The sequence below is a fragment of the Solea solea genome, chromosome 11 (assembly GCF_958295425.1).
Source record: "Solea solea chromosome 11, fSolSol10.1, whole genome shotgun sequence".
NCBI classification, from domain to species: Eukaryota; Metazoa; Chordata; class Actinopteri; order Pleuronectiformes; family Soleidae; genus Solea; species Solea solea.
Genome location: NC_081144.1, coordinates 27,306,724 through 27,323,270, shown reverse-complemented (window position 1 = coordinate 27,323,270; position 16,547 = coordinate 27,306,724). Strand labels below are relative to the sequence as shown.

Genomic DNA, 16,547 nt, shown 5'->3' with positions numbered 1-16,547 from the left:
GGCGCTGTTCAGCTCGATTTGTGTGTGAGACGCCGCTTCCTGTGACGGCAGTCTGACCAATCATCGCATAGTTACCTACTCAGCACGCTTTTGGAACCTTGCCGGAGCAGGTACTAAAAATAGTACCTGGTAGCAGGTACATTGACACCCAGCTCATAAAATGTACCCCAGATTAAGTGTCCACTCTTTTCATCAAGCCCTTTGTTATCGAGGCTGAAGTTACCAAAAACACAAGGTAGCCTAAAAAAAGGAGCCAATCACAAGCAAGTATTTTCCCCTGGCATGCTAGAGGCGGGGCTTAACACGACAACAACATGGATGGATGCTTATCCATCATGGCAGCCACTGGAGAGCAGCTGTGTTTCGATTAGACTTGAAGACTGGAAGTGTGTGTGTCTGAAAGGTGTGTTGTTTACCTGGGATGTCCTGTCCACTGTAGTTCCATCCAGCCACTGTCAACATGGAGGGCAGAGGAGATCCAGGCCTACTGTCCCTGTCTCTCTCCCTGTCTCGGTCTCTGTCCCACTTACTCTCAGCCTGCTGGGTAATATGTCTGACCGTGTCCTTGTTCTTCCTGTTCTTCCTCCGCCCTGACCCTGACAGGGGTTGCCAGGGTCCCTCCCCACCTCCTCCTGCGGCTCCTCCACTCCCTTGCTCTCCCTGGCTCTGTGCTCTCCCCCTGGCATGAGAGGAGGAGTTGGGGGAAACCTGTTCCTCTTTGACGGTAATGGGCCTGTAGTCATGTGGCCAGGCAGGCTGAGAGTCGTGACAGGCTTCCTCCTGGCTCTCATGGCTCTTGGGAGGTTCTTGGTCCTCCTTGCCATACGTGCTGCCTCCCTCGTGGCAGCTGGCGATGGCCGAGTCCCCAGAAGAGTTGGCCGGGCTGGTGCGTCGTGCCAGCCAAGGGGAGGTGCTGCGACCGGACATGATGGAGGCTAGAGCTTCAGAAGCTATGCCCATGATCCCGCCTCCTCCGCCTCCGCCTCCTCCGCCTCCTCCGCCTAACGTGGCTCCCACAATGTTCCCTGTTCCTGCTAAGCTCACTCCTCCTCCACCTCCAGCGCCTCCTCCACCGATGCCGACAGCAGCCACAGCTCCCATTTCAAAGTCAGCCATTTCCTCAGCCATCTCAGAGCGGATGCTGATGTCCAGCGCAGCCTTGATGAAGCTGTGACACGCCTGGACGATGTCGGTCATCTGCAGGTAGCTGGCGGCCGACATGACCTCGATCACATTCTTACTGGTCAGAGCTAGGTGCGCTGAGTACATGAAATCCAAGATGGCTTTGAATCCCGTCGCTGTGACGATGTCCAGGTGAGTGACAGTCGTCTGGTGGTGAGGCTCCGCCCCTTTCTTTACCTGAATAAGGAAGGAGAGTTTACAGCCATGTTTTCTTGTTTCTTTCACAGCCTCTAACACTGAGCATCAAACGTTGAGCTGAGAAAAACACCAGCACTCATCCGGGTCATGTGACCCTTCCTCCCCTTACCTGGCAGTACAGAGTCTTAAAGTAGCGTGAGGAGCCCAGGAGGACGTTCTTGTGGGCCTTGAAGATCTTTCCATCCACGATGACACAGGCGTCGCAGAGGATGCCGTGCTGCCTCTGCTCATTGAGCTCTCTGAGGAGCTGACGGTAGTGAGAGGAGATCTCCATGTCCTCCTTCCTGTTGTTCATCTGTGTTGCTGAACAAACGCCTGCGAGGAAAGGAAAGAGGACACAAAAGGAATGAACTCAGGATGTATCATTGTAGGTCTACATGCTGTCACGCTGTCTTACAGGAGCAAATACAACTATTCACATTTATCTTTTTATTTGAAAGAAAAAGGAACACTCTCACTAACTGGATGTAGTAATTGTTGCATTCAATCCCTTTAAACATCCTCTACCTTCCTAGAACGAGGAGCAGCAGGCAGCTACTGAACACCTTGCTCAGAGGTACCCTGGACCTGGAGTCCAAGCGGCAACCCTCCAGTTACAAGCCAAGTTCCCTTTCCTCTTGGCCATGGGCTGCCCGTGAATTGAAATCATTAATGTTTAACTCCTATTAACCTGAGCCAGAGTAATGCAAACAACGGCATCAATGGAAACCACATTTCAACCACTGTAGGTTTGATGTTTAAAAACAACAGTCTGACAGTGTGTGTGTGTGTGCGTGTGTGCGTGTGTGTGTGCGCGTGTGTGTGTGTGTGTGCGCACGTGTGTGTGTGTGACACGATTAAAAGCAGAACAAACCAGCTCAGAAGACAAAAACACTTCATTGAGTGCAGACAATTTAACGATTACATTTATCAATAAACAGCCTCAGTTTTCTTCTTCTTCTCATTTCAGCTGTGAATATTTAATCAGCTGTCAAGTCAAACCAAAAGTCACCTCTGTGGTTCTGATGTGGCTCAGATCAGTTCACTTCACATAGAGAAAAGACCTGCGATTGGTAACGTGTGAGGAGCTGAAGGTGAGAGGATGAAGATTTAAGGTGACGTCAGAGACACTGAGGGTTGATAAGTCAGTCTTAAAACGTTTGATTATTATTAACAAGGTGATTCCTCTGTTCACACTCCATTATAATGACTCTATGAATCCGTTATTAAACCATTACTAACTGACACACATCTGTCATTCACATGCTGCACCAGGAACAATGTTCTCTTCAGCATGGAGCTGGGGATCGAACCCACAACCTGACCCACCGTCACCCCAATAGAAATCAATAATTATGACTATTGATAATCAATAGTGACATTCATTAGTATAATTATCAGTTATTTATTACGTATTAGTATTGCTATCAATTACTGATACGTGTGAGTATTGATATTGATTATATCAGTGTGAGTTATCAATACTTAATATTTTTAAAATGATCTATAATCCTCATCAATGCTGTATATCATATATTTTGCACAATCATCAACAGATAATCCATACTCATAGAATCTGTGTCTAAATGTACGGATTATCTGTTGCTCGGTTACTGAAACATCGTCTCACCAGTGCAGCGGCACACAGCAACATTCACTTTGAGAGACACTGTAACGTATCCTTACGTGATTGTCCTGCAATTTATTGATTATTGCAGAATGGCTGTATTGTCATCCTTCATGACTCATCAATCAAAACAATAACTTAATAACTCTTCATCTTGTTTTATTGTTACTGTATAAACTAGTGTTGTAGTACTCAAGACCACTTTTTGAAGGTCTCGGTCTCGTCTCGGAATCGACTGCATTTTCACTCTACTCTAGTCTCGGACAAAGCGGACTCGGGATTTCAAGACCGGTCAAGACCACAACTGTGGGGATATCAATAAATCGCCAGTGCATGTTTGGATGAACTTGTGTAAATCGTATTTCTTCGGGTAAAAACAATAACTTGACTCATTTATCATTTGAAATGTTTGTCACCGCTAATGGCCGTCACCCCTCCCGCCCCCTTTCACACGCCCCCCACAAAAGTGCATGTGAGTGACAGGAGAAGAGGCCGTGAGAAGATGTCAGTCAACTCATCTAGAATAAAATGTGCTTACCTGAACCACAAAGACTCCAAAAGAAAACACAGTTAATTCTGCAAAGCGACGCTAACGGTCTTGGTCTTGTCTCGGTCTCGACCCCTCAAAGTCTTGGTCTTGCCTCGGTCTCGACCTCTCAAAGTCTTGGTCTTGTCTCGGTCTCGCCCCTCTCAAAGTCTTGGTCTTGTCTCGGTCTCGACCCCTCAAAGTCTTGGTCTTGTCTCGGTCTCGACCCCTCAAAGTCTTGGTCTTGTCTCGGTCTCGACCTCTCAAAGTCTTGGTCTTGTCTCGGTCTCGACCTCTCAAAGTCTTGGTCTTGTCTCGGTCTCGACCCCTCAAAGTCTTTGTCTTGTCTCGGTCTCGACCCCTCAAAGTCTTGGTCTTGTCTCGGTCTCGACCCCTCAAAGTCTTGGTCTTGTCTCGGTCTCGACCTCTCAAAGTCTTGGTCTTGTCTCGGTCTCGACCTCTCAAAGTCTTGGTCTTGTCTCGGTCTCGATACACCGTGGTCTTGGTCTCGACTTGGTCTCGGTTTAGGTGGTCTTGACTACAACACCAGTATAAACATCAGTGTACTGTCGGCTCTGTGTGTTGATAAAACATCATTCTGTTCATTAATCAGCCATTCATCAATGATGAATGATTTTTCCTGTCTGTCTCTCTGTCTCTGTCTCTGTCTCTGTCTCACGCACTCACTCACACACACACACACACACTCACACACACACACAGAGTGTGCGACACACAGCTGAAGTAATGACCACAGATCAGGGGACAGATAAAGACATGGACATCACTATTTTGAACCATTCAATGAGGTAGAGGAGAAACAAAGAAGAAGCATGTATCTGCCACACGCACACACACACACACACACACACACACACACACACTGCAGTGCATTAGTGAGAGCATTAGCAGCCAGTGCCCCCCCCCTCGTCCCTCGTCCCTCGTCTCAGTGAGGGACACAGAAGTGATTTGTTTGGGAACGCCACAGCTGTCAGCTCTCGTGGGCCTTTGAAGACGCGACAGCTCGGGTCGGCCGAGGCGACAGCAGCGTTTGCTCGGGGGCCGGCACACTTCAGGTCATGTTAGGCAAAGCTCTGCTCAACCTGATCGCCTGTAAGATCAAATCAATCCAGTGTCTCCTTTAAGTCCACTCGGTCAAACACACGGTGGACAGGTTGTCCTGAAATCTGAAAACCAAACTTTCCCCCTCAGTAATGATGGAGAGCATCGTGAGGGAGGCGGAGCAAACGCAGCGGAGTTCCTCTAACGTTTGACATTTTTATTTTAGAGAAAAGGGAACAAAAATATTGCTGTCCTAACCTTGAGGGTTTTTTTTCTTTCTGCAATGCCCTGATGAAGGTGTTGAGTCTTCATCTCTCACCTTTGGAGAAAAACTGCTTTAAAGACACAGCAGCAAGCCCTCCTCCTCCTCCTCCTCCTCCTCCTCCTCGTCGTCTCTACGCTCTTCTTCTCTCAGGGCCACTGGCACATTCTATTGTAAAGCTCAGTGTATAAGACAGGCTCCTTCTCAGAGCCACATAAAACATGGGAGAAGTCATTTATTCACAGAGAAATACCTCAATAGCTGCCGTTGCTTATTCTTTTGGAGTCAGTGTGAATGAGGGAGTACAGGGTCACAGTGAAGCACATACCAATCAGCAGCTTCCACTGGAGACGTGCGTGTGTGTGTGTGGGAGAGTGTATCAGTGTGTGTGTGTGTGTGTGTGTGTGTGTGTGTGTGTGTACTGGTATCAGCACAGAGGAAGAAAAAAATCAACTGGAATAAGAGCGCGGTTAGTTTAAGTGTTGCATTCAGGGTCCTTCGTCTTTGTTACACATCCAACCAACAAAAGTGATGAGCGCTCCAGAGACAATGCTGACGACAGAGACGCGTTTAGGACCTGAAACTGTAGTTTTTGAAAACGCCTCCCAGAGTTGGAAAATCTGAAATCGCCGGCCTTGCGTTTCCGTGGAGACAGAGAATGCGATATTTTAGGAAAACGATGACGTCATATTAGCAGCTCTCTCTCGTGCTGTCATTCACTGTCAATGAAAATCACTAAAGTCAGTGTGAGAAGACAGAACACGTCGTGACTTTAGAGATTTCACACACAAAAAGTGTTGAGTTGTAAAATAAAGACACACACACACACACACACACACACACACACGGTACATGCCGTCTGTACGAGGACAAAGACAAAGATGTTTCTGTGTCAGAGATGTTCTGAGTTTGTGCTCCGAGGAACTTTAAAGTCATTCAGGGCATTTAGATTGTCGACTCACAAGCGCCCCTACAGTTTCTGAATGTAATTGCACTCGTGGTAACTGTCATCCAAACAATATACTGCGACGCGCCTCCGATCACACAACAACGATTCATGTTAGGAACTTGTTTTCATGTAACAGTTGCAGTTATTTTGTCACATGAAATGAAGCAACACCACGTCAGGTTGATCCTTGTGCGTCGCCTCCACGCCGGAGCTGCAGGAGGTTCCACGGTGGCCAAAAATCTGCAGCTTTTACTTCCCACTCGCGCGTCAATCAACCCGGACCTGCCGCTGTCAGACGAGAGTCGTGAATCAGTGAAAACACTTTATTTCACCACAGAGAAAGTTTAACATTCATGAACATTCGTGAACATCCGTGAACGTTCGTTAACATCTGTGAACATTCGTGAACATTCATAAACATTCGTTAACATCCGTGAACATTCGTTAACATCCGTGAACATTCGTGAACATCCGTGATCATCCGTGAGCATTCATGAGCATCCGTGAACGTTCGTGAACATTCGTGAACGTTCGTGAACATTCGTTAACATCCGTGAACATTCGTGAACATTCGTGAACATTCGTGAACATCCGAGAACATTCGTGAACATTCGTGAACATCCGTGAGCATTCGTGAACATCCGTGAACATCCGTGAACATTCGTGAGCATTCGTGAACATTCGTGAACATTCGTGAACATTCGTGAACATCCGTGAACGTTCGTGAACATTCGTGAACGTTCGTGAACGTTCGTTAACATCCGTGAACATTCATGTACATTCATAAACATTCGTGAACATTCATGAACGTTTGTGAACATTCATGAACGTTCATTAACATCCGTGAACATCCGTGAACATTCATAAACCTTTGTGAACATTCGTGAACATTCACGAACGTTCGTGAACATTCGTGAACACCCGTGAACATTCGTGAACGTTCATGAACGTTCATTAACATCCGTGAACATCCGTGAACATTCATAAACCTTTGTGAACATTCGTGAACATTCATGAACGTTCGTGAACATTCGTGAACACCCGTGAACATTCGTGAACGTTCATGTACTTCATGTTCTCTGTACATGACACTTGGTCCTCCACAGTCCAGTCAAACCTGCAGCACATACACACCGACCACAAGAACCTGTTTCCATTCTTTGTTTTCAGCTCCTCAGAAAGTGCAGGACCATGATCAGCTGGGACCAAAACCCCCACTACCTCCCTCCGGCTCAAACACTTGTGTAGCCTTGATTTACAGCCCACTTTTCTTTTCTCCCTCCCAAATATACACTTGACACAAGATGGCAAAGTAAGGGAAAATGAAGTTGTCAGACAATCAAGAGTGAGCGAGAGAGGCCGAGCGTTTTCTGTCTCATTCAAAGCATTAGCGTTCTCACCAAGGACACACGAACTGAAGCTGCTCTCAGGACGTCACAGAGCAGCACACAGAAAAAAAGACTTTTCAGCTCACAACCAAATTTTAGAGGAAGAAAAAGTCAAAGCAAGGGAAATGTCATCAGAAGCTGATGATGATCTGTGAGGGTTGTTTCAGTAACGCCACCAGAACTCACCCTACCACACACACACACACACACACACACGCACACTAGTGTGTGTACATACATATATATATATATGTATGTATACATATATATATATACATATCTCCTCATGCAGACTGTCCCTCCGAGCCACTTCTCTGCCTCCTTGACCGCACAGGAGCGACTGGGAGAAAGCACAAGGTCCTTCTGGATCAAAGGCAGAGCGACACAAGAGCGAAGCTTTTGTTTCCGCCGACTCGTCTGACGTTTACAGCGAGTTTACAGCGAGTTTACAGCGAGCGACAAACACCAGAAATAACACGCTGCTAACCTTACATTTGTTCAAACATGTCACATTTTTTTACACTTTATTAATTAACTACAGGAGTCAAGGGGAGCGTCGAGCGATCGTCTCTCAACTGGAAGGTTGAACATTTTACAAGGTGTAATGAGGCCGTTCCAGGGTGTTTGGATGTGAAGGATGTTGACTGTATGAGGAAGACCGTGAACGGTTAGCACATGCATAACCACAAACACATGATCATCACACAACTTCAATATTTATGCAAAAGCTGCTGCTATGGACTTTTTGCAGATATCCGATAAACCAATATCGGATATCAATACCTCAAGCCGGGAGTCTCTGCAAAAATGTCATTATGTCCTCATAATGACAATAAAAACTTCTTGATCTCTTGATCTTGAATATATCACTGATATACTGATATACTCAGATACTGATATACTGATATACTCAGATACTCAGATACTCATATACTGATATACTGATATACTCAGATACTGATATACTGATATACTCAGATACTCAGATACTCATATACTGATATACTCATATACTGATATACTGATATACTCATATACTGATATACTGATATACTCATATACTGATATACTGATACACTCATATACTGATATACTCTTATACTGATATACTGATATACTCATATACTGATATACTGATATACTGATACACTCATATACTGATATACTGATATACTCTTATACTGATATACTGATATACTCATATACTGATATACTGATATACTCTTATACTGATATACTGATATACTCATATACTGATATACTGATATACTCATATACTGATATACTGATACACTCATATACTGATATACTGATATACTCTTATACTGATATACTGATATACTCATATACTGATATACTCATATACTGATATACTCATGTATTCATATACTGATATACTCATATACTGATATGCTGATATGCTGATATACTCATATACTTATATACTGACATACTCATATACTGATATACTGATATACTGATATACTGATATACTCATATACTGATAAACTGATATACCCATATACTCATATACTGATATACTGATATACTCATATACTGATATACTGATATACTCATATACTCATATACTGATATACTGATATACTCATATGCTGATATACTGATATACTCATATACTCATATACTGATATACTTATATACTGATATACTCATATACTGATATACTGATATACCGATATACTCATATACTCATATACTGATATACTGATATACTCATATACTGATATACTCATATACTCACATACTGACATACTCATATACTCATATACTGATATACTCATATACTGATATACTCATATACTCACATACTGATATACTCATATACTGATATACTGATATACTCATATACTCATATACTGATATACTTATATACTGATATACTCATATACTCACATACTGACATACTCATATACTCACATACTGACATACTCATATACTGATATACTTATATACTGATATACTCATATACTCACATACTGACATACTCATATACTGAAATACTCATATACTCATATACGTTATATATGCTCATATACGATAAACGATATAAGGATTGGAGGGGAATATGTTATTCAAAAGGTTGAGTTGGTTTCACTAAAGTGCGAACGTCATCATCATCATCATCATCATCATCCTCCGCTTATCCGGGGCCGGGTCGCGGGGGCAGCAGTTTCAGCAAGGGACCCCAAACTTCCTTTTCCTGAGCCGCATTGACCAGCTCCGACTGAGGGATCCCGAGGCGTTCCCAGGCCAGAGTGGAGATGTAATCTCTCCACCTTGTCCTAGGTCTACCCCGAGGCCTCCTCCCAGCTGGACGTGCCTGATATACCTCCCTTGGGAGGCGCCCAGGAGGCATCCTCACCAGATGCCCGAACCACCTCAACTGGCTCCTTTCAACGTGAAGGAGCAGCGGTTCTACTCCGAGCTCCCCCCGGATGACCGAGCTTCTCACCCTATCTCTAAGGGAAAAGCCAGCCACTCTCCTGAGGAATCCCATTTCGGCCGCTTGTACCCGCGATCTCGTTCTTTCGGTCATGACCCAACCTTCATGACCATAGGTGAGGATGGGCACGAAGACTGACCGGTAGATCGAGAGCTTTGCCTTCCGGCTCAGCTCCCTTTTCGTCACAACTGTGCGGTAAAGCGAATGCAGTACCGCACCAGCCGCTCCGATTCTCCGGCCCATCTCCGGCTCCCTCGTCCCCTCACTCGTGAACAAGACCCCGAGATACTTGAACTCCTTCACCTGGGGCAAGGAGTCATTCCCTACCCGGAGAAGGCAATCCACCGGTTTCCTGCTAAGAGCCATGGCCTCAGACTTAGAGGTGCTGATCCTCATCCCGACCGCTTCACACTCGGCCACGAACCGATCCAGTGAGCGCTGAAGGTCGCAGGCCGACGAAGCCATGAGGACCACATCATCTGCAAAAAGCAGCGACGTGATCTCAAGCCCGCCAAACCACAACCCCTCTCCCCCACGACTACGCCTCGATATCCTGTCCATGAAAATCACAAACAGGATTGGTGATAAAGCGCAGCCCTGGCGAAGGCCAACACCCACAGGAAACAGGCCTGATTTTGTGCCGAGAACCCTGACACAGCTCATACTTTGGGCGTATAGGGATTGGATGGCCCTAAGTAGTGCCCCCCTCACCCCATACTCCCGCAGCACCTCCCACAGTATCTCCCTGGGAACCCGATCATACGCCTTCTCCAGGTCCACAAAACACATGTAGACTGGATGGGCGTACTCCCAGGCCCCCTCCAGGATCCCTGCAAGAGTAAAGAGCTGGTCCGTTGTTCCACGACCAGGACGGAATCCGCATTGTTCCTCTTGAATCTGAGGTTCGACAACCGGTCGAACCCTCCTTTCCAGTACCTTGGAGTAAACCTTACCAGGGAGGCTGAGAAGTGTGATGCCCCGGTAATTGGCACACACTCTCAGGTCCCCCTTTTTGAAAAGGGGGGCCACCACCCCAGTTTGCCACTCCTTTGGCACTGACCCCGACCTCCACGCAATGTTGAAGAGACGTGTCATCCAAGACAGCCCCTCCACACCCAGAGCCTTCAGCATTTCTGGGCGGATCTCATCAACCCCTGGGGCCTTGCCACTGCGGAGTTGTTTAACCACCTCAGTGACCTCCCTCAGGGAGATTGACGATGATCCCCCATCAGCCTCCCTCTCTGCCTCCACCACAGAGGGTGCAGATGTCGGATTCAGGAGTTCCTCAAAGTGTTCCTTCCACCGTCCGGTTACCTCCTCAGTCGAGGTCAACAGTGTCCCATCCTTACTGTACACAGCTTGGATGGTCCCCCGCTTTCCCCTCCTGAGGCCCCGAATGGTTTTCCAGAAACGCCTTGGTGCCGACCGATAGTCCTTCTCCATGTCCTCTCCGAACTTCTCCCATACCCGCTGCTTTGCGTCTGCCACAGCAGAGGCTGCCGCCCTTCGGGCCCGTCGATACCTTGCAACTGCCTCAGGAGTCCTCCGGGATAACATATCCCGGAAACACTCCTTCTTCAGTCGGACAGCTTCCCTGACCACCGGTGTCCACCACGATGTTCGAGGGTTACCGCCCCTTGAGGCACCTAAAGCCCTGGAGCCACAGCTCTCCACTACAGCTTTCACAATAGAGTCTTTGAACACTGCCCATTCAGGTTAAGTGCGAACGTGTGAAATGAAACTGAAAGTCGGTTCAGTCGGGGGTCACAACCTTCAGCCGAGTCATAGCGAGTCTAGCGGAGACTGTTACGACTTTAGTCTCTGTTGTCGTGACATGAACAGAATACTTTTCATACTCATGTCTCAAATAGTTGTAGAGGAGTCAAGTAGCAGCCTACTGTTTTAATCATGAGTCAGTATATCTGCTGATACTAATATTATTAATACACCCAGAGGTTGTCGGTTCAAACCCTGGGGCGGGTCAAGGCTGATGTGCCCTTGAGCAAGGCACCAAATGCCACATTCAAAAAGAATTTCTTTTCACGATTAAATAACATTCCTTAAGAAATAAAACTCTGTTATTAAAACTGGCTTCAGTTTTACTTTTGTATTAAAGCTATTTCTAGTTGGTCAAAGTGAAGGATTATTATTGAGTTGCCAGTGTGCTGCCACCCTCAGCTAATCACTGGACATTCAAATTGCCCTCCTCCTCCTCCTCCTCCTCCTCCTCCTCCTCCTCCTCCTGCTGCCCAGCCAATGCAACACTTCTGCTCATTATTTGATAAAATGGCGTTGCCTGGACGAGCATGTCAAACTGAGTTCACCAAGCCCATCATGTAAATTAAAAAATAAAACATATCAATAAATGAAAGAACAAAAATAGACTTAATGGGATTTTGTAATAAAAATAAATAAAAAACAACTGTGTGTGCGTGTGCATCGTTAGTCATTTTAGGCAGTTTTTTCTTTGCATATGCACAGAAATCTATTTTCTTTATTAACAGTGGCTGTCTTTGATCATTATCACCTGGTGTATGCCTCACTTTCTATATTCATTGATTGTGTTTATAAACAGCAATATTCTAATAGTATATACATATGTATATATATACACATATATACAGTACTGTGCAGAAGTCTTAGGCCAGCGTGATCTCCACTTACACTAGAACAATAACACAGCTCTGTGAATACTGGAGTGGAACCTTCATTCATGTTACTGGTAAATCCTGTGTTTGTTCTACTATTTGATTGAAAGAAATATCTGCTGTAAAAAACCTCTATTACAGCAGGTTTATTCAACACATGCTTGAGCATGACATACACATGTAGCATGAGTTCAACTCATTGACAGCTCACTAATATATAAGAGCAGCTTTAAGTCGCATCACTTCATTCCAAATTCACACGATCACAGAATTAGACAGAACAAACAGAGCTGGTGGTGCCTGAAACTTTTGCACAGTACTGTATATATACACATTATAATATTCTAATAATATATAAATGAACCAGATTTAGACTAAACAACATGATTAACCTTAATAATATGAGAAACAGCAATAATCAGACTATTTGACTTGGATTGTCTCTTAATTCTAAGTGTTGCTACTGTTCTGATCACATGATGAACGTTGTAAACACCACAGAATATTATTCTAACATTTCGTTTAAGAAAAACTTGGATTTCTTCCATTTAAAAAGGAGTAAAAGAAGACGAGGAGAAGCAAAGGGAGTTAAAGATGGAGGACAGGTTGCTATGGAAGCTGCTCCCTGCACCCGACTATTGTTATTTAGCAATACATTATTATTTCTCATTAAAGTCATAATTTTGTGGAGAATGATGAGCTTTTCATAAAATCCTGAATAATGTGCAGTTTTAATAATGCATGCACTTGTTTGCCCTGTCATCTTAATACAATGATTACATCTCATTGTTGTATTTACATATTTTTACATGATCTCAAGTACCCATAAAAATGATGTTTTCAGAGGCGTGATAAGGAAGTAAATCAAGCGTCCTGTCACTCTCCCTCACTTTCACATCTACTTTCATCTTGGCGCTGCAGCTTCAAATCAGCAGGGACCATCGTCAGTGAATGAACGTGTGAAGGACGGAGGAGAAGACTTCAGCTGAGATTCAACTTGGCATTTATTTAGTCAAGTATCGCCGATTCTCAGATACGAGATTATTTTGTACCAGTTTGGCAACATTTGTTTTTGTTGCATAGAGAGTGATAGTTCGGCATAAAATGATTTACTTTTCAAAACAAAGAAGAGAGAAAATGAAGAGTTGGTTTGTTTGAAAATGCATTTTCCACCACAATTACAGAAAGAATATACTAATTAAAATGATCATGTCAAAGAAGACAGCTGCTCCCCAAAATAAAACTCATGTTCCATATTAGTAACTTAAATGAAACTAGTAATTAACATTTAACTTCATTTAGATTGAAATATTGTTTTCCATATTTTCCAGTGTGTTATGGAGAGTTTGTAAATGTTTCATTCAGGATGAAGTTACGCTGATATGAAGCGATATTTAAAGTCAATCGAGGAAAAAGGTCTTTATCTCCACAGAAACACAACCTTCAGCTCTTTTCTAAAACACACACATGCACACAAATACACACACATGCACACACATGCACACAAATACACACACATGCACACAAACATGATGGATGCGAATGATAAAGTGTGAGGGCGACTAAGGAAAGAAAATAAAAGTTATCAATCTCCAAACACAAGAAGACGAAGATGTCAACGACAAAGATAACGACAGCAAACACAAGAGCAAGACAGCAATGAGATTGTGACATTATGGTTTTCCCAGAGCAGCATGTTGGTCGTGCACCTGCATTTTAGAGCTCCTAAAACACAGGTTTTGTGTGGATGTGGATGTTTTGAACGACAATTGAACAACTTGTGTGGATTGTCTTAAACCTGTTTTCTGTGTGTGTGGACCTTTAAAAAGAGACACACACACACACACACACACAGCAAAGGCAGCAGAGATAGAAGGAGACGGAGACAGGAAGAGAAGCGAGAATGACTCCAAAAGCCAATATTTTTTAAACAGCTTTGCTTCCACTCAACTGGGCATCAAGGCCATTATCCTGGGGTTAATCCCCAATCCAACAGAGCTGGCAGCCTTCCGGGACAAGCCAGGGAGGCAGCCCATCTCTCACACACACACACACACACACACACACACACACACATGCAGGCCTAGTGCAATTAGGAAAAATAAAATAATGCAACAATGCTATTAGACTGCTTTGTCAGAAATATAGTGGCGCTCGTGTTTGTCCCTCATTCATGTTGAGCTTCTTTCTGTGTGGCGCTTGCTCTTGTTTCTTTTATCACACACCTTCCATCTGTTCACCTTCACTTCATCCACCCTCCTCCAGCAGCTCCAATCACGCCACACTTTGCACCTTTAACTCTCCGCTCTGTCCTGTATCCACTGTCTGCTTCTCTGGCTGCCATCCAGAAGGAAACCAATGTGGACCAGAGATTGGCTGAAAGAAGGACAGCCGTGTCATGTGGAGAGGGACCAAAGAGGATCCAGGAGGCTTAGAGAGACTTAGTACAATGTCCCTTCACCACCCTCATCCTGCCCCTTCAGCTCTACCCTGCACCCACTGCCTCAAAAACCAAACCTGGACCATCCTCTGCACGGGAACACCTCCTAACAACTGTGGCCTGTGTGCTGACGCTGCTCTGTGCTCTGTCAGCACACAGACAGCCACAGACTGTGTCCACTCACCTCGTCCTCTCACCTTCACTCACACAGGTGTTAAGCCGAGAGGGATCTTGTGGAAATCCGGCGGCCATCGTAAGGATGGTCTGGGATTATCTGCCAGTGACAGTGAAAAAGGTGCGACTTGTGTCAGAGCGCTAATGTCAGCGTCAACATGACTTTCTCTCATAGGAAGGACTAAATAAAATGATAGATAAATGATAAATGATAAATGATAAATGCCACATCAACCCATCCACCAACCTCCTCCGCTCACTTCCCCTTTTCTCCAGCGTCCTGTGAGACATGTGTCTCTCTGTCCCTCAGCCTGCTACGTCTCCTATGGTAACTCCCTGACTGACGACCCAGGGCTTAGCCTAAATTCTCTCTCTATTAAAAGCTGTGAAATCCAAATAATGAAACATCTCATTACCACTGTTGGAGGGGGGGGGGAAGGAGGGGGGGGCAGGAGCGCAGAGGAGAAGACTGTAAAACACTGATAGAGGAGCAGCAGCAGCTGGAAATAAAGGATGGGAGAATGTGTAAGGTGAGGTGGAGGGAGGGGGTGAGACAGGGAGGGAGGGGGTGAGACAGGGAGTCTTTTGTTTAACAGGTGTTGCTGTTAGCAGAGAAGTCGACCAGCCACCTATGTAAACAGGGGAGGAGCCCCAATGAACTCTGTGTAAGCTAAGAACTGTCAGTCAAACCTCAAATAACCAGCAGAGGAATCTTCAGTTCATCCATCAAAGCTTACAGCACGCACACAGACAGACTGTGTATGTGGATGTGATGCATCGCCTTCATAAAAAAGCCCAAAAAAGAATATAAATGTTTGATTGATGATTAAATTATGCGAGAAGAGGATTGTTAGTTACTAAGTTTGACTTTTTGAATCATCAGTCATCTCCTAGCTACTCTGAATAACCAAATACTGAATGCGTTCCTCATAATTACTCACATTTGAGTCTCATGTCATGACAAACATATACCTGCACGGCACAGAGAAGTGAAAACTCTTAAAGGAAGTGAATGCACTGGAGCTGATTTTAGCAATGTTAGTGGTGGAGGGTGGAGTCATGTGACAATGGCCAAAATCTAGATTCAATGCAAGCCCATGGCCTACTATTTATTTATTTATTTATTTATTTGTTTATTTATTTTATTTTATTTTATATATTTATTTATTTATTTATTCCTTTTATTTAAGCAGGTAAAATTCCATTGAGATTGAAAAGAGTGACCTGGCCAAGACGGCAGCAAAAGCACAGAATGTTACTCCAAACACACAAGACACGAGTAAAATACGCTCACACACTGCAGGACAACAACAGTGGGATTAACATGATGACACAGTGCAATCACAAGAACCTATTGAGCTTGTTTCTCTGTCTTTTATAATTGTCTTGAATTCCCCCAGAGCTACGAGACGTGCCCCGTCTACAGCGTTCCATGTAGACGGGGCAGTTCAGTTTTGAAAGGGAACTTGTCCTGGTGCCAATCCCAACATGTCAAGGGCTGAGCAAGATACCCTATTCCCACTGATTGGGTTATTCCAGCGTCCTCCTTGTGCTGGTCCCAAGCTCAGGAGTAAGATTTCTGCCAAATCAAATATGTGGATCACTGAGCAGGTGAGCCACTGTGGTGACCCCAGAGAGGGAGAAGCTG

The 16,547-nt window shown here is 44.7% G+C and overlaps 1 protein-coding gene across 1 annotated transcript in view; it reads right to left on the bottom strand.

The window, feature by feature from the left end:
- zbtb46 (zinc finger and BTB domain containing 46) overlaps positions 1–16,547 on the bottom strand; it is a 78,135-nt gene that overhangs the window by 45,380 nt on the left and 16,208 nt on the right. The window contains exons 2-3 of the mRNA XM_058643006.1: positions 1,490–1,695; positions 417–1,359 (exon numbers count right to left, since the gene is read on the bottom strand). Coding sequence (XP_058498989.1) covers positions 417–1,359; positions 1,490–1,675 — 1,129 coding nt within the window. The 5' untranslated portion in view covers positions 1,676–1,695. The remainder of the gene's footprint in view (positions 1–416; positions 1,360–1,489; positions 1,696–16,547) is intronic.